The following is a 23,220-nucleotide window of genomic DNA, read 5'->3' on the forward strand; positions in this document are numbered from 1 at the left end:
AACCTCCTCAGGACCCCCCCATAGGAGTTTGGCGCTTCGGCAACTGGGCAGGTGAAGTATATTGCTCCATAGTATTCCCTTGTGAGGTAGTGGTTTGCCAGTGCCGCCCCATCTCACCAACCACTTGCAGACAATAGAATGCAACACCACTGTACCTGACTCAGAGGGTGGCGATAGTGCACTGTCCAGGGCCACACTCCTAAACAGAGCAGTCCAATCGTCAAGTCCCTGAAGATTCACAGCAAGTGACCATGCAGCCACAGCACACAGGGCGCCCCAGGTTCAGAAGGTCTGACCGCCCCACAGAAGCTCCACACAGCAGGGCGGACACTTCCACACTCCGATGGGTCCACAGTCAGGCCAAAAACTGCACGCCTCCAGGCCAGCTCACCAACAAGGCACCCCAGCCCTCCTCATCAGGGCTGCAGCGCAGTCCACCGGGCAGAGCCCGGGCTGCTCCTCCGATGATGCCAGCCAAGCACCCTCTCTGCGCTGCCAATCCGTGCTGATCCAGAGCCGATTGGGCCCCCAACTGGATCGAGCCCCCGTGTTTCGGACTCCTCCTTAACTCAGCAGGAGGCCCACGCACACCAAGCCGCTGCCCCAACCAAGCGGCAAAATAACCTGCACCCTGGTGACGCAGGCCCTCAATTACACGTCCAGGGGGCCGGTAGAACAGCCGTAGCCCCCAGGAATAGGGCAGAGAACCAAACAATGGGGTACGCGGAGCAGCCTCTCCTGCTCCCGCTCAGCCGAAATCCTCGCAGCCCGATGTGGGCCCTCCACGAGGGAGTAATCCGGGGACGAAGAGCCCGAAACCGCAACCAGAATGCTACTCTCAGGGCGCTCAACCTCGCCGATGGGGTGGGCTCCAAACACCCAGAGAACTGCAGGACCGGGCCGGGACAGCGGAGCTCACTCGGAGCACGTCCCTTTGGCCATCTTTCTAGGCCACGCCCCCATAATGTCATATCTACCTATCCACAGAATGGGTCAGCAAGCAGAATCAGTCTTTGTCCTCAGGTCATCAGTCGATCAGCAAAACATCAGGCACTCAGAGACAGCATCTCAAATCTCCTCTTCTCAATATCACAGTATCTGAATTAGGTCTAATCTAAATCTGGTCTCCTCTGTCACGTTGTTATATCAAAGTTCCCCAAACTATCCCCCAATTTCCAGTTGGTCATTTAATCATACGTTATTACTCTGTCCAATGCTGTCCATATACCAAATCTATGAATTTTAATATTTCACAGTTCACATGTTTTTGATTGGTTCGCCTTACGATGTTCTCATTTAGCTCGTCGGGTATCAATTTTGTTGCATCTTCGTCTCCAGTCAGTGTCTTCATTGTTTGCGTTCTGGGAAAGTACATCTCATTCACATTACACACAATTGGATACGTTACTAGGGAACTCATATCCTGTCCGTCTAATCCATAGAAAGTTTCTGCTAAGCATTTTATTAAAACAATGAGCATTTCACAGTTAGTTCATTCTGTCAGCATTTTGTATTAAACACTAAGAAATACAGCTTCTGCATGCACCTTAAAAAACTAGGCCAAGACACTCGCTAAGTTAAGGCCTACAATTAATATGCAAAAACATAATTCATAACCCTTAATATGACATATTACTACATTAATCTAATACATTTTCAATATTTCGTACATATTAATCATAATTTAGTACATTTTATAATACTGGTGGTCATTCAAGGTCACATTTTCAAACGTGCACATTATTTTTTTCTACGTTATTCATTTTTCTACACAAGTCATTCAAAATACGTAAACATTAATTACAAATTTCTAATTAAGACATCTGCTTCAGCACTTGCAATGCCCTGGGGGTTGGCAGGCGAGGGCTATTTTCTAGTTAAAGCCAAGCTTTTGCTTGAATTTTCGCTATAATGTACTTGCGTTTTGGTGGGTAGAGTAAACTTACTATAACTTTACTTAGTTATTTCACATAACCTGTATTGAAAATACATATACATCTTAAGAATCTTGGCATATTTTTCCTTAAGATTGTATAGCTATTGTGCAGTGATCCTTTACTGATACCACACTTCAGTCTAGTTTGATATGTAGGTGTCTAGTTTCCATATACCTTTCTCACTCTTTGATAAGTAAGTGGCACTATGTACATCCCATCACAAGATGAGGAATGGACAAATTGACAGTTACGCAACTGAATCTTTCAGTGTCATCAAATTTGGAAGACGAGAGAGAGAGAGAACATGGCAACTTTTTTTTTTTTTTTTAAGCAACACCCATATGAATGCTTTGTGGAAACATTATTTTGAGAGTTCTGTTCTGCAAATGACTCAATTTCCCTTGCCACATATTCTTACTTTGCACAATTTAGAAAACACTGTATTGACAGAAAATTATATCTTCTCATTGCCTCTTTTCTTTCTTTCACTGCCAGCAATGGCGTTTAATTGACTTGTGGCACTGCTCAGACCTCCCTGTACAGTTTTACAACCCCAACAAAAGTTATCAGTTTGTCTAGTAATGGTTAAAAAATAAGAGCCATTCTCTTGTTTCAATCATTATTTATAGGTACACATCAGTCTCCACATTCAATAAAGACTGTTTAATAAAGATTGTTTACGACTAATTGTAATAACCCTTCACCAGGATCAACAGGTCTGTGATGTCACTTAACTTTGTGGTTTTGATGGAATAACCCAACGGTACCAAGATGGCTGAAACCGGTGTACAGCAAATATAATGTCCCTGCACACAGCTCTGCCAGCAAATTTGGATCTGGTGTCTTAGCAGTTGTTGACACCATTGAGCTGGGGTTCAAGGGGGTTTAAAAACGTAAGGGTCTCAGCATGGACCATACTATAATAACCCTAATTGTACTAAATGTTGTATCTATCTATAGTCATGTTCAATAATCTAAGCTTTTCATATTGCAAGTGGCTCCAGTTCTGCAGTTTGCATCAAAATTAACTGTAGAAGAAAACGTTTGTTCTTTTGCTTGAATTGCAGACATTTTTTTCAAACTTATCAAGATGGCCACCGCATCTCAATCACTGTCTTGTCGTCCAGATGAAGATTTTTACTGCCCTATATGTCAGGAAGTATTTCAGACTCCCGTGAAGACTGTAGCTTGTGATCATGTGTAAGTAAATAGATACCTGTGAAGTATCAATTTAATTTGCTAAATCTGTTTGCTGTTTTTTGTGGCTTTTTGTCTTCTACTGTTAGACTGGAGCATTGACTAGCTTACTTCCCTGTGACTCTGCACAGTGTTTCATTGATTTGAACAGGCCAGATGTGCTCATATGACACATTTTAAACTGATCTACATCTTGACTGATTGCCTCTCCTAAAGGAGCCAAGCTAATGGGGTGCATCCATGAACGATTAAAAAAGTCATACCTTAAATAAAGAATGCTGAAAATCTTCTGTAAGTTATGTGCATGAGGTTTCTTTGGAAAATGTTTTAATGAGAGATTATGATGTTCTAACAGATCCACCAATTGGCCTTCAATTCATTGCCCGGTTGGAACTTTGGGAATGCCTATTTGCATATGCAAATTGAATGGAGTCTCAAGTCTTGCCACACTACACATCTAGTGATGTTGACACACCTAATGACAATAACGTTAGCCATTTTCAAACCAACGGAATGAGAAGCAATGAAAGTGTAGTTCAATAGAGCTGTATTTGTGTTTTTTGAAAGTTGAATTTACTGGTCTACGTTATGTTGGTTTTGCTCTAGATATTCTGACTTCCTGGCTATTGTGGCCCCACTGCCCTTGTACTGTGCAGCTTTGCCATGCATTCTGCCCCACTCTGTTTACCGTTCTTCTTCTTTTTTTTTTTTTTTTTTTTTTTTTTTTTTTTATTGCTGACCATCCTCCACAATCATGTCTGAAAGGCCTGCTTGTGACTATAGCACTGAGAGATGCATTGCTGCGCCAGCATTTAATTTTAATTAAATAGTCCTTTTCTCCCATGCAAAGATATTGAGAGCAATTTTGAACAGGAATAACGTTTGCGTGCTAGCTTATCCTGTTTTGTGTTCCTGAGGTCTTTGTCACTGGCAACTCAATTCCACAAAAACCATGACTGGTGATAACTTCTTAAACTTTAAGGAGTTTGATATGTAACATATTTGCTAATATCGTCTGCTTTTCGCTTTACCAAAAATGTTTTTAAGTCAACCATCAGTTTTCAAATTGACGCCATTTCTTGAGTTCAACTGCGCTCCAGAATATGGTCTCCTTTTGTTTTTTCCAACGCTCTGATAACTGCTGGGTGTCTCGCTCTGCGTCGGTGTAAATAGCCAGTCTAGTGCTGCTTTTCGCTTTGTCTCTCTAGCAATGTATTTAGGCTTTGAAAAGCAAATGCCACTTTATTTTATCGCTGCCCATTGTCTTGTGGAATTCTAACTTTTTTTTAATGTCCGTCTTGGCAAATCTGAGGAAAGTCCTACTAAACAAAGTAGTCGAGTAGGGTTGTATTTTTATGGATTTAAAGCTTATTTGTGATTGGGGAAAAATGAGCAGGGAGGTTTAAGCTTAATATGGAAGCTACAGGTCTGAAGGGTTTATGTTAATAGAACAATGACATAAAAATGGAAAGAAAGGAACTAGTATTTACTTCATAAAAGCAAACCTCCACCTGTGAGTGGTAAGAACATGACGTGGGAGCTGGCTCATCTTAAAGTAATGAGGGATCCTCACCCAGTGCTTACAGAATCGCTTTCTCTCGTCTATCTGCTCTCTAGAGGACTCGTTACATAGTAGCTGGGGAAAGCCATGTTCATCATAGGGACGTAAGTTGGACCTCTGTGTGTTGGGGCAATTTATAAGTAGTCTATTAAAAGCAACAAAAATGATATTTTGTGGCTTGCAACATGGACACTGGAAAAAAGAAAACAAGCTGTAGTCCAGAAGATGACTAGACTGACAGGCACTATCTGGAGTATAACACACTTTCTCTCACCAAAGGAGAAACACCTTAAAATGATGGAAGAGGAATAAATACCAATTGATATAAAAACTGATAGAGAGGAATGAGCTAATAAACAAAATTTACATCTTCCCAGGGGGGGTTTCCCTCCTGTATTAGAGAAGACTGTTAGCGTTAGTGCAGTGCTCGTAGCAACTTCTGAAAAGGTTACACTTGCATGACGAATGGGTAGTGAAGATTTTGCTCTTCTTCGTGAGCTACCATCTCTCACACTGGACCTTAAATATCCATCGAGCTGAGTCAAGCACTGGGGTCAAAGGAAGACTTTCGTGGTGCCAAGAGTGCTGGTCATGTAAATTCTGTTTAGAAAGGACACAGTATATGTTTTTAAAACTAGTAAAGATCTGTGTTTGAACTTGTGGGGCATTGATGTAATGAGACATTTTTATAGACCAGAGTTTCAGCTGGCCGATTATGTTCAAGATTTTTCTGTGGTGTAGGAATTGATGGGATTTAGGGCACATATTGGAGCCTACGGCAATCAATTGTAAGTTTGGTGACGAACCTGGCATTCGAATGACCTCTCCTCGGCAGTATTTGTTATGAAGATGGGTCATATGGTTCTGGATTTATGGCAGCCAGTTCTTACCAATGGGCTCTACCACCCGAATGAGGGTGTGAAGGCTAGAGGCATCGATTTCTTTCTGGGACTGTCCTGAACCCTTTTTGGTAATGAAGCAGCAATTCCAGTGCGGTGCTGCTTGTCTACAGGTCCACAATACTGGCAATGCTTGTCTGCTGGATTTGTCTTTGCATTGCTTTCTGGCCAGTATGGCAGAGGGGATTTTGTGGCCCATTGGCAGTCTCAGTTAATCTAGTTAGCCTACACACACACGTTGGGTTATGCGTGGATCTTCCAGTGTGCAGGACAATGAATTTTATTATAGGCAGCTAAGCACCTCCTTCTCCCATTATTCACAGAAACTAGAGTCATAAGATATGCAGGGTTTCTATCCATCTAGATGAGAAGATTGAATCCCAGCAAAGTTCTTTGACTGGCACCGCATGTGCCCTGGGCTGATGCAGTTTCCAAAACAAACAGATGATGTATCAGTTACTGCTCAATGGGGCTGACATTTTCCCTAATTTTATGTCCATAGTTGGATGCCTAAGCATTCTGCTTCTTATGTAAGTTCTTCCTCTCTCAACAGATTTTTCGTCTTGCTTTGTTGTGCCTTTTTCTTTTTCCCCCTTCTATAGAAGAAAGCCCCAGTTACAGACTATTTTGGATTGGTAAAGGCATGGGTATGTACTGGTTCTAGACAGAACCCCAACAACATTAACAAGTGATCTCCACCAACACAGGTAGAGGGTGAGGAACAGGAGCTTGCATCCCTTGACAGACCCGGTTTATGCATTCACATGCAGCTCTTCTATTGCAAACATGCTCCTCACATGACAATTGGCCAGGCATACGTTGACAGTGACTGATAGTAGGTAGTTCATAAATTAGCACCCCTACAGCTGTACAGATGAATAGGCCAGTATTGCTGAACTATAAAACTGTTAACAATTCCAATCGCCACATTGCCTGTGTTGAGTGAGCAATATCAACTGCTGCAACATCCCCTCCACCAGCTTGCACTTCAAAATTAGTCGAGGCAGCACTGCTTTTTCGATTAATGAAAAAGGCCTTCCTCAAAACAAGTGGATCACAAACAATTTTCTGAAAAGGATTACACAACCACACATTGGCCAGGTAGGCCTGGATTTTGAGAACTAAGAAAATGCCTAGAGCTGGAGTAGGTGAGAGAGTGCAAACAGGAAAGGACATCCTTTTGACATGTCTTCAGTACCTGCTGCGAGAGCCCTGCATCAGTGACTCTACAGGACAGTGACAGAGTTGCTAGTAAATGTGTCTGTTAATTTTTTGGGATAATCTTAATCGGTTTTTAAAAAAAATAATTAAGCTTGGCTTTTTTAACTACGCTTTTAAGAGCTAAGATAAGTCTTTCCAGTACTTATCTTATTTTAGTGCCAGTTTTTGTGTAATCCTGAAAAAAAAGAGAGAGAGAGATCTGTTCGGGAAAAGCTTGCTCCCGCCATCACATAGATCCCTAGTTTCACTTTTAACATCTCTTCCTATTGTCTTGTTCTTCTCCATCTACCTTTATTTTAAATACTTTTCATGGCTCATTCTATACCTTGGTTGTAGGAAGCTGGCCTGGAATGTGGTGGGTACCTATGGTAGCTTCACCTTTTACCAGGTCCAGGTCTCACCTATTAGTGAAGTGTAGGCAGTGTCTAGAAGCCAGGCTCTCTAGAGGTAGCTGTGGATGAGCAGCCAAGACTTATCTAGGAGACAAGCAAAGCTTATACAATACCACTGTAGGCACACAGCACTTAGACACATGAAAGAACCACATGGTTTTAGAAAAATAAAGGTACTTTATTTTAGTGACACAAATACTAAAATACTAGATAGGCAATCCTCCAATAGGAGGTAAGTCAGCACACCATTGTATGTACAGTAGCAATCAGAAATTGGCATAAAAAGCAATAAAAAACAGTGAAAAGGAGTAGGCAATACTGAAGGCCTGGGGGGACCAAACTATATACTAAAAGTTGAATGCAAAAGTCTGAGCCCTACCCAAGGAAGTGGAATTGGTAGAGGGGAGCTGGAGTAACTAGGAAACCCACAAGGTAAGTACCAGTGTGCCTCCCAGCGACTAGGAGAGAAGGGGTAAGTTACTGGTTCTACCCGAACGAACCCAAAGGACTTCAGAGAAGGATATTGCAAGACCCAGACAAGACTGCAAGAAACCAAAGGTGGATCCTGGAAGAGGAAGACCTGAAAAAGGAGGGGGGGTCAAGTCTAGTTTACGTTGGAGTTTCTGGTGGTGGCAGGAGCCACTACCCACCCATCTGTGGATGCAGGAGTTGGTTAATGGTGAAAAGAAGACAGTAAGCAATGCAGCCCTGGAGCAGATGAAGAGTTCTGGGTGATGCAGTCGACGTCTCACATCGGATGAAGGATTGTAGTCAGACTGTGGTGTGGAAAAACCACCAAAAAGCCTTGGCAAAGGCAAATGTTGCGGTTGGTGGAAAAGTAGAGCTGCCGGGGACCAGCAAGGTCCAGGGGGACTCAACCCACGGGGTGAGTCCCAGGGGATTCTCAGAAGTGCAGAGTCCAAAGAAGAAGAGGTGGCCTCCACAGAAGACCCAAAAACAAGGAGCCCAGGAGTCGCAGAAAGGCCCACACAGCACATCAGAGGAGAGGTCCCACGTCGCAGGAGAAGCACGCAGGGGGCTGTGTCACAGGGGAGAGTGTTGGGGCTGGGGAGAGTGCTGGGGGCTGGGGCTACGCGGAGCCTGAAGATCCCTTGGAGGAGATGCCAACATCCCCTGGGTAGCTGCAGGAGACGCAGTCCATAGGGGTACTGTCCTGCGTGGGAAAGCAAGGTCCTACCTTCACCAAAGTTGGACAGCTGGAAGAGAGGACCAATGGGACCACTCCAGACCACCAGTGATGCAGGGTCTACGCAACTCAGGATGAGAGGAGATCCACACAGCTGGTCGTCGTTGCAGTTTGTGCCTGCGGATGCAGGGCAGTTACTCCTTCACTCCAAGGGAGATTCCTTCTTCCCTCTTGGTGCAGACAGAAGACTTGCTGCCCTTGGAGGATGCACTGCTGGAGAAATGTTGCAGTTGCTGGAAGGAACCTGGCGGAACAATGTTGCAGAGCAGAGTAGTCGCTGTAGCTGTTCCTGTGGAGTCCAGTTGCGGTTCCAGTGGGCAGAAGTCGAAGTAAACATTTCAGAGAAGTTCTGCTGGAGTCTTGCATGTTGAAGCTAAGGGCCCACCCAAGAGGGAGACCCAAAATGGGCCTGGAAGGGGAACTCGTCACCTATCCAGGTGACCACCTATCAGGAGGGGGCTATAACCACACCTGCCTGACCTGGCCACTCAGATGCTCCAAGAGGCCTCTGCCCACCTTGGATTCAAGATGGCAGAATCAAGGGGCCCTCTGAAAGAGCTCTGAGTACCACCCCTGGGGTGATGATGGACAGGAGAGTGGTTGCTCCCCTTTCCATTGTCTGATTTCGCGCCAGAGCAAGGGCTGGAGTTCCCTGAACCGGTGCAGACTGGTTTATGGAAGGAGGGCACCAAATGTGCCCTTCAAAGCATAACGGTGGCTTGGGGAGGCTACCCTTCCCAAGCTATGTAACACCTATTTCCAAAGGGGGAGGGTGCGAGGGTGCCCCCCCCCTCCCTTCTCCTCCCCTCCCAAAGGAAATCCTTTGTTCTGCCTTCCTGGGCCGGTCAAACAGCAGGAGGCCCATCTGAGGGGTGGTAGCAGCATGGGCTGCCTGGAAATCCCAGGAAGCTGTTAGGAACAATACTGGGGGTCCTCTAAGGAGCCCTCAGAGTGCATGGAATCATACAACCAATACTGGAAACAGTATTTGGGAATGATTCCAACATGTTTGATACCAAACATGCCCAGGTTCTGAGTTACCATTATGTAGTGACCTATGTCCAGTACATGTCTAAAATGGCGTCCTGCACTCAGGAAGTCCAGGAAAATGGAGCTGGAGTACCTGCACCCTGCCCTCTGGGCTAGGAGGGCCTACCATAGGGGTGTCTTACAGTGGCCTGGTGCAGTGACCTGAAGTGAAAGGGTGCATGCACCCTTTCATGAAGGAGGCAATGGCAGGCCTGCAGACACATTTTAAATGGGCTCCCGTGGGTGGCATAATACATGATGCAGCCCTTGGGGGAACCCACTAAGGACTTGTATGGGGGCTCCAGTATGCCAACTGTGGGGTTTGTGGTCCAAGTAACCAAATTTAAAGGGAGAGAGCACAGTCACTGGAGTCATGATTAGCAGGATCACAGTGAACACTGTCAAACCATACTGACAGCAGGCAATAAGTGGGGGGCGGGGGGTAACCATGCCAAAAAGGGGTCCTTTCCTACATACCCCCCCCCCACCCCGACAAAGAACAATAAGGTGAACGCTGTCCAGATGAGTCTTCATTATCTAAGTGGAAATATCGGGAGAGTCCATCTGCATTGGAGTGGTTACTCCCAGGTCTATGTTCCACTGTATGTTCCATTCCATGTGGGGAAATGGACCACAACAAAAGTTTGGGATTTTCACCTTTCATTTGTTTTAACCATAGAAGGAGCTTGTGGTCTGTTTGAACAAGTGAGTGAGTGCCAAACAAGTATGGCATCAGCCTCTTCACAACCCAAACCAGAGCAAAGGCCTCCCTTTCTATGGCTGATAAACAGTTTTCCCTGGGGCTCAGCCTTCTGCTTCTAAAAGCTACAGGTTGACCCTGCCCCTCTGTATTAAGTTGTGATAAGACTCCCCCAACCCCTACCTCTGAAGCGGCAGTCTGAACTATGAACTTCTTGGAGTGGTGGGGCTTCTTACAACAGGTGCAGAGCATATGGCCTGTTTCAGATCCTCAAAAGCTTTTTGGCAGCTAGCTGTCCATAAAACCTTCTTGGGCATCCTTTTTGAGGTGAGGTCATTAAGAAGGGCTACAATGGAGCCATAGTTCTTAATAAACCTCCTGTAGTACCCAGTGAGGCCTAAAAAAGGCTCTAACCTGGGTCTGGTTAGTAGGGGGTAGTCCAATCCAAAATGATTTGGATCTTCCCCTGCAGTGGCTGAATCTGGCCACCACCTACCAGGTGGAACAGATATACAATCTTCCCCTGCCCTATCTGGCACTTGGAGGCCTTGATAGTGAGGCCTGTTTTCTGCAGAGCCTCCAAAACATTCCACAGGTGGATCGTGGGATCCTCCAGAATGGACCTAAAGGCAGCTATATAATCAAGATAAGCTGCAATATAGTCTTCTAATCATTGGAGAACTATATTTAAGAGCCTCTGAAATGTGGCAGGTGCATTTGTCAGCCCATAGGGCATCATTACAAAGTGATCGTGCCCACCAATGGTTGAAAATGCTGTTTTTTGCTTTGCGTCCTTTGATAATTTAATCTGCTAATAGCCAGCAGTTAAATCAAGGGTGCTTATATACTTGGCAGATGCCAGTGTATCTATTAGCTCATCTACCCTAGGGATAGAATGAGCATCTGTTTTTGTAAGTATCGAGCCCTCTATAATCAAAACAAAACCTAATTTCTCTCTTGCCATTCTGAGAATTAGGTTTTGGGACCAGAACCATAGGACTAGCCCAAGGGCTGTCTGAGGGCTCAGTGACTCCCAGATCTAGCATCTTCTGAAGTTTAGACCTGATGCAGTCTCTGACATGGTCAGGTTGCCTGTAAATTCTACATTTGATTGGTAAACTGTCCCCTGTGTCAGTAGTTTGCTCACACCAAGTGGTTTGACCAGGTGTACATGAGAACAGTTCTAAGAACTGTCCCATGGTATTCCTGCACTCTTCTTTTTGTGACTCGGAGAGGCAGTCTGAAAGGATACCCCATCAACTGAGCCATTAGCGGCAGTGTGGGAGAAGAGGTCAGGGAGAAGGTCACTTTCCTCTTCCTGTCCCTCATCAGTGGCCATGAGCAGAGTCATATCAGTCATTTCAGAGAAGGGTTTTAGGTGGTTCTCATGAAGCACCCTGAGGGGGCTTCTGGGAGTTCCCAGGTCTACCAGGTAGGTAACCGCACCCTTTTTCTCTACTACTGCGTGGGGACCACTCCACTTGGCCTGGAGTGCCCTGGCAGCCACAGGATCTAGGACCCACACATTCTGTCCTGGCTGGTATACAGTCAGTACAGCCTTCTGGCCATGCCATTGTATTTACAACTCTTGGCTGGCCTGAAGGTTTTTAGTGTCATTATTCATATACTCAGCCATCCTTGATCTGAGACCGAGCACATAGTCCACTATTGTTTTGCTTGAGAGGTTGCTTCCAGCCTTCTCTTACAAGTGCAAGAGGACCCCTAACAGGGTGCCCAAACAGAAGTTCAAATGGGCTGTAGTCCACCCTTGAAAAGATTCCAAGAAGGCCTTTGGCCACTGCAGGAGCTGTCCTAAGAGGGAATAGCTTCTGGGTACCTGGTGGCATTGTCCACCACCACCAGTATGAGTCTGTTCCCAGAGGATGTGGGAGGGTCTAGGGGGCCAACAATATCCACCCCAACCCTATCAAAGGGTACCCAAACCACTGGAAGTGAAATTAAAGGGGCCCTTGGGGTGCCACCCGTCTTGCTACTGGCTTGACAGGTGGCACATGAACGACAAAACTACTTTGTGTCTTATGACATGTGGGGCCAGTGAAAGTGAGGGACCAGCCTCTCCCAAGTTTTATTTTGCCCCAAGTGACCTGCCAGGGGAACGTCATGTGCTAGGGTTAACAGAAATTCTCTGTACTGCAGAGCTCCTCTGGTGTAGGTGCTACCAAGGGAGTGGATTCTTTCTCCTCTGGGGTTGAATCCTCTCTGGAGGCTGGAGTAGTGGGCACTTTCTTGCTCTTTCTACTCTTGGGTTTGGGAAGGTCTTTGGCCATTATTCTAAGCTCCAAGTATCTCTGATCGGTCTGCTTTTTGGCCTGTGCTCTTCTAATGGCAAACATGCCCTGGGATGCCCAGCATTGTTGCATGGACCTCCAACTCCACTTCAGCCCAAGCTGAAGTCTCCAAGTCGTTCCCTTGTAGACACTCTATAGGTAGGTCTGTGTACACTACAACATATTTAGGACCAGCTGAAATCAACAACTGCCTTGGGGTGGCACACAGTGTTATGAGCATCAGTCACTTGGTACTGATGACCAAGTAGGTGTTGCTCAGGAGACACCATGTTTTTCAGTCACCATGGGGATGCTGGTACATGTGTCCCTGTAGTCCTCTGCCTCAGCACCATTTTGTTTAAGGGCTGCTACCCGTACTTACCCGTGTTAAGGGGACCGGCAGCAAGGGTGGCAAGGTCAATGCCCCCTCAGAGACTAAAACTACCTCAGTGATCTCTCTCACTAAACCAGACCCCACTACAGTCCCAACAGTGAGCCCAGCTACACCCTTAGACTGACTGCTGTTAGTAGTCCCACCACTACTGCTATTGCTAGGGACACCAGAAGTAGAAGTGGGGTTTGTAGTGGTGGTTGGCTTGGTGCCTTTCTTAAGGCAGGAGGTGTCTTGTGGACATTTTTTTACATAAATAGCACCATGGATTTTTTAAATTGGAGAAAGAGGATTTAGTCCCACCCCCAGAAGCGTTTTGTGGGCCTGATGAAGACTCCTTGAATTTGTCTTTGTCCACACCCTTGTCCTGGTACTTACCTGATTCCTTTTTCTTGTGTTCCCCCATGTGAGCCCTTCTGTTAACCCTGGTTTGGACCCATTTGTCTGCCTTCTTTAACAATTCTTGGGGCGAGGTCAGATCAGAGTACACCAGGTACTGATGCAACAAATCAGACACTCTGTTATTCAAAATTTGTTCTCTCAAGATGAGGTTGCACAAGCCCTGATAATCACTGACTTTGCTTCCATGCAACCAGCCTTCCAGGTCCTTTATTCTGTATTTTTCAGTGGTTAGACCAAACCCATCTAAAAGTGCTGTTTTGAGAACTGCATGGTTGTCTGCATCCTCTTCTCTGACAGTTAGGAGTCTGTCCCTACCCATGTTGGAGAAGGAGAGCCTCAAGGTAGCAGCCCAATGCCTGTGGGGGAACCTCTGTACCTTACAGGCCCTCTCCAAAGCAGTGGCCCTCTTGTACATGTCATCCCCTGCCTTGTAAGGGGGACCATCTTGTTTAAGTTTCTGGAGTCCAGAGCCCTCCCTGACCCTAGGCTCCATAACACTGCTGCCACCATTCATTCTCTTTCTCATTCTCTTTCTCTTTCTTTCTCTCTTTTATTTCTCTCTTTTATTTCTTTCTTTCTCTCTTTTCTTTCTCTTTTTCTTTCTTTCTCTTTTTTCTCTTTCTTTCTCTTTTTTCTTTCTTTCTCTCTCTTTCTCTCTTTTTCTTTCTCTCTCTCTTTCTTTCTCTCTTTCTTTCTTTTCCTCTTTCTTTTCCTCTTGCTCTCTTTCTCCTCTTTCTTTTCTCTTGCTCTCTTTCTCCTCTCGCTCTCTTTCTCTTCTCCCCACTGCCAAGGCCTCCCTATCTAGGGCTAGCTGTTGCTGCCTCAGCCTGGCCTCCTCCAGTCTCAGTTGTCTGAGTTTTCTATCTAGGGAGTCCTCACCTGAAGTTGATCAGTGTGTCCCCTCGGATACTGAGGCGATATGAGAGTGGGCAGAGGAGGATCTGTCCCTATTCTTAGTCACCTTGTCAGCCAACCCACTGGACACAAAGGAGGGCCTACTTGTATGGATTCCTCTTCCACTACCAGTAGTGCTTCCAACAGGGCTGGGGGGTTTCGTAGGTGCTATCTGATCCTCCTTGGGACACTCTTCTTTTTAGCACGGGGTGGTCAGACCCTGCATCATCTTCCTCCTCCTCCTGGCTGCTAGCATTGTCCCGGTCAGCCTATAGAAGCAGGCCCAGAGGCAGGTTCTTGTTAGGGTTCCTACCTGTCTTCAGTTTTCTATCTGAACACGACTCCCTCCACTCTTGAAATATGAGAGCCAAATATTGTGAGTCAAGAACCTGATATGTGTTCTCTACTGAAGACATCGTGTGTAGTTAGAGTGGTGTAGGTGTTCCTAGCTACTCTAACTTAGTCTCCCTACAGAAGTTTGGAGCAAGGGCTTTGCCAAACCCCTAGCTTACCTAACCTTTAGAGGACTTGATCCCTGATACTAAGTACAGTGGGTACCCCTGGTTAGCAAGTGGTCTTTCCTGTGGAAAGTACCAAGTGACAGAGTGGTAAGGCAATTGCAAGTGCTTATCCTACTGCTGCACCACCAATGAAGGAAGCTGGCCTGGTGTGTGTTGAGTACCTATGGTATTATCACCTTTTACCAGGTCCACCTGTCCCTTACTAGTGAAGTGTAGGGATTGTCTAGAAGCCGGGCTGGATAGGCAATCCTCCAATAGGAGGTAACTAAACACACTATTGTATGTACAGTAGCAATCTGAAATTGGCATAGAAAGCAGCAGAAAACAGTGAAAAGCAATAGGCAATACTGAAGGCCTGGGGGGCCAAACCAAATGCTAAGAACGTGGAATGTGAAAGTCAGGCCCTCACCCAAGGAAGTGGAATTGGTAGAGGGGAGCTGGAGGGCCTAGGAAACCCACAAGGTAAGTACCAGTGTGCCTCCCAGCGACAAGGAGAGAAGGGGTAAGTTAGTGGTTCTACCCAAACCCACCCAAAGGACTTCAGAAAAGGATATTCAAGACCCAGATAAGACTGCAAGAAAACAAAGGTAGATCCTGAAAAAGGAAGACCTTGGAAAAGAAGGCGACCAAGTTCAGTTTACGTTGGAGAATCTGGTGGTGGTGGGAGCCACTACCCACCTGTCTGTGGATGCAGGAGTTGGTTGACGGTCAGAAGAAGACAGTCGGAAATACAGCACTGGAGCAGATGAAGAGTCCTGGGTGATGCAGTTGACGTCCCATGCCGGATGAAGGATTGCAGTCAGTCTGTGGTGCGGACAAAAAACACCAACAAGCCTTGGCAAAAGCAAATGTTGTGGTTTTTGGAAAAGTGGAGCTGCAGGCGACCAGCAAGGTCCAGGGGAACTCAACACATGGAGTGCCAGGTGACCCTCAGCAGTGCAGAGAGTCCAAAGAAGAGCCCCCCGCCCCCCACAGACAAGGAGACCAGGAGTCGCAGAGAGGCCCATGCAGCACACCTAAGGAGGGGTCCCACATCGCAGGAGAAGCACGCGGGGCTGTGCGTTGCAGGGGATGTTGCTGGGGGCTGGGGTTACACAGAGCCTGAAGATTCCTCAGAGGAGATACCAACAAGCCTTGGTTGATGCAAGAGACACAGTGCATAGGGTTACTATCCTGAGTGGGAAGGCAAGGGCTTACCTTCACCAAAGTTGGACTGCTGTCCGAGGACTAATGGGACCACACCAGACCACCAACTGTGATGCAGGATCCACACAGCCCAGGAAGAGAGGAGATCCAAGCAGCCAGTCGTTGTTGCACTTTACTCCAAGGGAGATTCCTTCTTGCTTCTTGTGCAGACTGAAGACTTGCTTCCCTCAGAGGATGCACAGCCAGGGAAATGTTGAAGTTGCTGGAAGGAGCCAGAGAAACAATGTTTCAGAGCAGAGTCGTCGCTGTAGCAGCAGATCGTAGGTTCCTATGGCGTCCATTTGCGGTACCAATGGCCAGAAGTTAAAGTAAATGTTGCTGAGGAGTCCTGGAGTCCTGCATGTCGAATCTAGGACCCACCCAAGAGAGTGACCCTAAATAGCCCTAGAAAGGGGATTGGTCACCTAGCCATGTGACCCCCTATCAGGAGGAGGCTATGAGGTCACCTGCCTGACCTGGCCACTCAGATGCTGTCAGAGGCCTCTGCCCACTTTGGATTCAAGATGGCAGAATCAAGGGGCCATCTAGAGGTGTTCTGGGCACCACCCTGGGGTGGTGATGGACAGGGGAGTGGTTACTCCCTTTCCCATTGTCCAGGTTCGCACCGATTCAGGGACTGGTGCAGACTGGTTTATGCACGGAGGGCACCAGATGTGCCCTTCAAAGCATACCAGTGGGTTGGGGAGGCTACCCCACCCAAGTCATGTAACACCTATTTCCGAAGGAAGAGATAGAGATTGTCTCTCTCCCCCCCCCCCCCCCCCCCCCCCAATTCCCCCAATGAAAATACTTTCATCTGCACTCCTGGGCTTGAGCTGGTCAAGCAGCAGGAGGGCAGAAACCCTCTGAGGGGCTGCTGCAGCGTGTGCTGTCTGGAAATACCAGAAAGCTGGAAAGGAGCATTGCTGGGAATCCTTTAAGGAGCCCTCAGAGTGCGTGAAATCATATAGCTAATACTGGCAACAGTATTGGGGTAAGATTCTGAAATGTTTGATACCAAACGTGCCCAGGTTCGGAGTTAACTTTACGTAGTTTAACATAGGGAGTGACCTATGTCCTGTACACGTGTAAAATGGTGTCCCGCACTCACGCAGTCCAGGAAAATGGAGGTTGAGTTTGTCGGGGTACCTCTGCTCATGCAGGGGTGCCTTCACACGCCGGTACCTGCACCCTGCCCTCTGGGTGAGGAGGGCCTACCATAGGGATGACTTAGTGACCTGAAGTGAAAGGGTGCATGCACCGTTCCAAGCAGGCTACAATGGCAGGCCTGCAGACCCGTTTTACATAATACATGCTGCAGCCCATGGGGAAACCCTCATGCACCAATGCACTGGGTACGTGGGTACCATATACTAGTTATAAGGGTGCACCAGTATGCCAAATGTGGGGTGTTTGCTTGGGCCACAACCAAACTCTAAGGGAGAGAGCACAGTCACTGGCGTCCTGGTTAGCAGGACCCCATTGAACACAGTCAAAACATACTGATAACAGATGAAAAGTGGGGATAACCATGCCAAAAAGAGGTTACTTTCCTACACTGGACATACTTCTCTCCTGCATTTTTTTCCCCTCTACCCTTGTCCTCTTCATCTGCCTATACCCACCTACCTCTGCACTATATACACCCTATTACATCTACCACTGCCTATACCCTCTTCCTACTTCACCACTTACACCTCTGTACCTATACCTCTAGAACTGAACTGCCTATTCTGTGTTCCTCAACTCTACCCCTTATCCTTGATTACATCCAGGTAATGCTGTCTTTACTTTTTATCTTCGTTCAGACCCCATTCAGGGGTCCACGGAGCAGGTAGGGGCTTCTGGGCAACATCCTTCCATGGGTCTGTTCTACTATAGCTCTGCTAACTGGGCCAAGTAGAGCCCCTTCAGCAGTTGACTTTCAGTGACTGTAATGGTAAACAATTGCAGGCTTCTCTGGAAGGCTAGTGTGGGGGTTCAGTCAGCTCAGAGCTCAACAGACCCCCCAGCAGCACAACAGGATAAGTACTTTATACTCGAAGTCCCAATTCTACACATTCACCAAGAATGTTTCAAATGCTAGATATGCAGATGTAGGCTAATACAGCTGGAAAGACACTACCCCTCCCGTCTGCCACACTCGTGTACCAGGAGCTTTCAGATGTAGAAATGCAAGTGCAGTGTTTTTCCCTCTTTAGTTATTGGTCTGTTTAGCGCTGCATTAGCATTTAATCTGTCTCATGGTCTTTGAACTGCTACACGCCTCTGCTCGGCCTCCTGCTTGATCCATGTTCGTTGGAGGCTTGCCGGCACTTGGTAGAGTCCCATTGCTACCCTCTTCAGGATGGACAGGTACTAATCGCAACACTGTCCTGGAGGCAGTGGCATCTGTCTTTGGAAGAAGGCTCTCTTCCAGACCGGACTGTGTTGGCAGCAGGTGGGCACTGCAGTTACAGCTGGCCTACTTCTTCTGGAATGGTGGATCATGCTGAGTCACTGGGCCTCCCTGGGTTGAAGCAATGATGCAGCCTTTGTTCTAAGCACATGTACCCAGGCAGCGACGTGGCAGCTTTGAGGCACTTTTTGCAGTAGTACATGGGTCAGATCGTTGCCAAATGAAGTGCCTCAAGGTAGCAAATTCTACAGTGTGGTGTAGTCTGTGCTGCACACAATTGGTAAGTGTTCAGCCTGACCACATGTTTAGTCTGGTGAAGATTACTGAAAAAGTTGTTGATGCTTGCAGATTGCACATCTGAAACAGAAACAACAATGTCCATGTAGAAGAGGCAAAGTCATGAGAAGGGTGCCAGCCTGGTATAAATACCCAACCACCACGGGTACTAAAGTGCACAGAACAAGGAAGGCTACGAATATGCCTCCTCTGTGCCGTGCTGTATAAACGATATGAAAGCAAAAAAAACCAGGGCACTCCGAGTAATGAGTCCACAGTGAAGAAAAATACAGAATTATTTATTTCCTTATGTTGAGAAACATAAACACATCAATGTTCAGAGACAGCCAACACGTGTTTCGTCCAGCAGGACTTTTTCAAGGCATATAGATGGCTTAAATTAATATGTCCAATGATGTCTCTTAATGAGCAGGAAGCGGGGGTCCTATATGATGAGAGGACTGTATATACCAACCATCCGAAGTCTTAAGAATGGTGTGTTGCGGGGCCCTGATAAGCCCAAACACCTGACCTCTCCCGGTCCCGAGAGGCAGGGAGAACCGAAATGCGGCGTGCGCGTGGTGTGAATGAAGAATAAACACCTGTTTAGTCTGTTGGCAAGTGCTACAGTTACACCAACAACCGCAATCGCTATTGGCATACAAACTAGTGCTGCTGTTCAATGCCACTCCTTTCGTCAATGCCATCACTGCGACTGCAGGGATGACAACTGGATTCCCTCTGGCTTACTCCACCACTGCAATGGGTCCTCAACTTTGAATCAGTGACTGATTCTGATTCAGGAACACACCATTCGGACTTCTTCATTCTGTGGTGCATGGACCATCGGAGTGGGGCCAGCTACTTTTGTCCACACCAGTAGTCTGCTCCCCTGCAGCACTAGCTCACTCCTTCCCTGTTCATTGAGGTAGGATTCTTTAATCATTACAGGACCGAGAAAAGCAGGGCTTACTTCAGTTCTGCTCGCCTCTGGGCAGCAGGGGCCTATCCTTAAGGGCAGACGGGCCTCCTAAGCCCGCCCCCCCCCCCCCAAACACCTTTTTGCATAAACAAAGAGTGTCTGTCAGGCTGTGCAAAAGGGAGCCTGACACTCTATGTTTAGGTCAGGCACCCAGACACTATACATATACTAAATGCACAGGCAACCAACCGTCTGCCAGAATGGACTTTGCTGCCTGAGAATTTCACACCCTTGTGGGCGTAACTCCTCATTCTGGCAAAGTGCAAAAAGGCCCGCACCTCATGACATTTTTAGTCCTTGAAGGGACGAGGGCTGGGGCCAGTCAGTGCCACCTCATCACAGAGTGGGGTTAGCAACTCTCACTGGCCCCATACCACTCTGTGACAAGTAAGCAACTGCTGCCTCCCCTCATTGGCTGACTCTGGTAGCAGTCACAACCCTCCAGGAACCTTGGATGCTTCCCTTTCTCCACCCAAGATCATGGCTGTAGTCTAAGGTGTTTTTTTTATTTTATTTTTTTATGTTTGGTGTGCATGTATGAATGTATATGTATTTGTGTGTGCTTGTGAATGGTGGTTGTATATGTGCACGCTAATGAATGCATGGTTGAGTGAGTGTGCATGTAGGTGTACCCCCCCCCCACCATCCCACGGGTCGGATTACTCACCACCACTGGTTTTGGTGAGTGGGCTATCAGGCAGACACCAGCTCCAGTTGTTCAGTAGTCATTTGGATACTCTGTGGAGCACTCCCTCCTTGCTTAAATGGATCTTGGACCTGGAACATGAGTCAGAGCACCTGCTCTCTAAGAGGTACAGCAGACATGGGAAGTGTTTGCAGTTGGTATTTTCAGAACCGGTTTTAGGCACCTGTTTCTGCGGTATTCCAAACTCAGCCTCTGTTTTTAGTGCTTCTTCTCACAGCAGCATAGTCTCCATGTTGGGGCACCTGCAGTAGAGGCACAAAGAGGTGTGAGCAGTCTGTAGTGCACTATCCTAGTCACACCTGACTGATCAAGCAGAGACACAAATGGCTGGCACTTTATTCAAAACTCCCTTCACTCCAGTCCCACCCTTAACTTCTACCATCCTTCATATGGCAATCTCCAGGAAGACTAATCGACAGCTCTCTATATCAAAGGATCTAATTGAATTTCTAAGGGGGAGCCTGCCTCATCTTTGCCAACATCAGTGTCTAGGCTCGCTTTACAGTCAGCAACACACTTCCACTGCTTTGGAAAGAAGCTTCACCACCATCCTGTGCATAGCAACAGGAAGGGTTTCCAAAATGGAACCCCCCAGGCCTGTGCTACTCTGGTTTACCCATATCATCATGCAATATGTAATTCACTCATCACATACATTGAACCATGTGCCCTGGATCTCAGCGCTAGGATATTGGTTCATAGTTAATAGTGAAAATTTACACGCAAGCCAGTAAGGTTTCACTTTGGTAATGATGATTTAATAAGGTATAGTCATGTTATGATTACTAGAAAACAGGGTATCCTGCCATTGCTGCACCACAGGGACAAAACCATGACGGGGACAGTAGTTCTTAGTGTGTCCCCAGTGTGTCCAGGAATAGTCTAGCACTAGTAACGTGTCAGACAGCTTTAAATTAGCGTTAGGGTGGGGCAAAATCCTACAAAAAAAAACCATACCATATACTTTCAGATGGGCACGCAGGGCCGTGGAAACAACTGAATGCCATGGAGGGGACATTCTCGTCCCCCAACACCTTCTGCACCAGTGGTTTTCAAAAAATGTTATGCTACGCCCCTGCCAGTGGGGAAAACAAATCGTGCACCCCCTCCAGAATTTTTCATTGTTATTGTATTTTCGATAGTGTTTAAATATGTCTAGACATATTTAAACATTGCAGTTAAGTTCTGTTACCTTTTTAAAATGCAATAACTGTTTTTTCTGCTTCAAGCAAAGCACTGTTGTCGGCATAATGCTTCTTTTGGCCAGGGCCTGGTGCCCCTCCATCCCCAGGGATCACTTGAGGCCCCCCAGTTTGAAGACCCTTGCTCTATACGCACCTGTAGCTTTGTACCTGTCGCTGGCTGATATACAGTCTGCCTATACCCTTGTACCAGTTTCTAGCAATTCTTTTGTTACCTTTACTTAAAACCTCTTCCTCCAGCCTATATCCTAGTACCTCAGTCCTCGTCTATCCCCATAGTCCTACTTATATATTTGTATTGTTTCCCAACCACCTCCATTTCTGCCTATGTCCCAGTGCCTCTAGTGTTTCTCCATCCCTACCCATACCATTGTACCTTATTCTGTGCCCTAGCACTTCAGCTCACACCCACTACCACTACTATTCCTGCTACACCTTGTGCCTCTCCTCTCTCCTCCCACCCCTCAACTCATGCCCTCTACCATAGTTTCTACCCTAGGACCTTTACTATTTTCTGGTCCCTCATACTGTGACTCTACACCCCAACTTGCAGTACTCAGACTAGCATTCTTCCCTTAAGAATTGTCTCTGAAAGTCGGTATCGCCACCTATTACTAAGGTTTCTTAACTTAAATTAGTTAATTTTGGTCTACCAAAGGAACTCCTATTGAGTCTGGCCAACCATTCCCCGGTGGAGGGGGCGTCAGGGGAAGTGTTTAGACCCTGGAACAACAATGACTTGATTGTATCTGCTGGGCCTACAGGCACTTGGGTTCTAATGTATGATGGTCTCAACTTCCTATGATGCACAAAATATACCGCTATGTCTCTGGATGGTGTGTGACCAAACTTTGAAACACTTTTTGATCCTTGGAAAGTCCGGGCAAGCTAGCTATTTAGTTGGTATATATTGAGGGTAGCAGAAGATGTTTGAATGGTGATTCGTATTAAGTGAACTCGGTGTTGTTGCTCCCTCTCTGCTTTACATTTTCCTTCCTGCTCTTCAAGGTGGGAAACCCTTAGTGTGGCAGAAGTGGGTAGATGAAGCCTGAGGGGATAAGCGAAGGTCAGTAACGTCATAGGACACCAAGGAGAAAGGGGGGCCTGGGGGGGACGTATTAAGTAGTGGGGCAGTACTTCGACATTAGAATAGTAATGAACTATTTTGCTCTTTACGTGGAAAGAAAAAAGAACATAATAGTCATACTCTACAAAAGATCTCTTCAGACTTAATTGAAAGAACCGCTTATAACGTGGTGCTGCTATTTCCGAACCCTAAGCCTTCTGTTAAAGATAGGCTGGTTCTAGCACCCATTCCTGGACTTAAACTGGGAGGCCGAACAAGTAGGGGCAGGAATTAAATGCAGGATTAATTCAAGGACCGTAAAGGCCTCGTTGGGGGTGTGAATAGAGGCAAAGCCTACAGTTGTTCTTAGGGAATGGTCACATAATGTGGAGGGGATGTGGGGAAAACTTAGACATCCTTCAATATTTAGAATTTTACCTTTTAAAAGAGCCATTAACTTTATTGCCAAGGGCAAGCCAAGTATGTGAGGAGGTGCTCTCTATTCACATGTGGCCCATGTAACAGCGTGATTTTTAGTTTGTGTACTCCTCCCGCTTTCTGAGAGCAATTTTGGTGCGACCCCATTACCAAACTGTGATATCGGCTTGTAATTTGTATGCCGTGACGTTTGTAGACGCCTAAACTCCACCAGGGTTAACAGCCATGTTAAACACGACATTTCTTCCAGAAGTCTTCCCTCATCTCTCCCAGTGCTTAAATTGTAAATAAAAACGAGCCGGTGCCCAAAGGTCTCCTCTGAAACACG

The 23,220-nt window shown here is 46.6% G+C and overlaps 1 protein-coding gene across 1 annotated transcript in view; it reads left to right on the forward strand.

The window, feature by feature from the left end:
- RNF138 (ring finger protein 138) overlaps positions 1-23,220 on the forward strand; it is a 98,358-nt gene that overhangs the window by 52,601 nt on the left and 22,537 nt on the right. Inside the window, exon 2 of the mRNA XM_069218892.1 lies at positions 3,005-3,137. Coding sequence (XP_069074993.1) covers positions 3,028-3,137 — 110 coding nt within the window. The 5' untranslated portion in view covers positions 3,005-3,027. The remainder of the gene's footprint in view (positions 1-3,004; positions 3,138-23,220) is intronic.

The sequence above is a fragment of the Pleurodeles waltl genome, chromosome 2_2, assembly GCF_031143425.1.
Source record: "Pleurodeles waltl isolate 20211129_DDA chromosome 2_2, aPleWal1.hap1.20221129, whole genome shotgun sequence".
NCBI lineage: Eukaryota > Metazoa > Chordata > Amphibia > Caudata > Salamandridae > Pleurodeles > Pleurodeles waltl.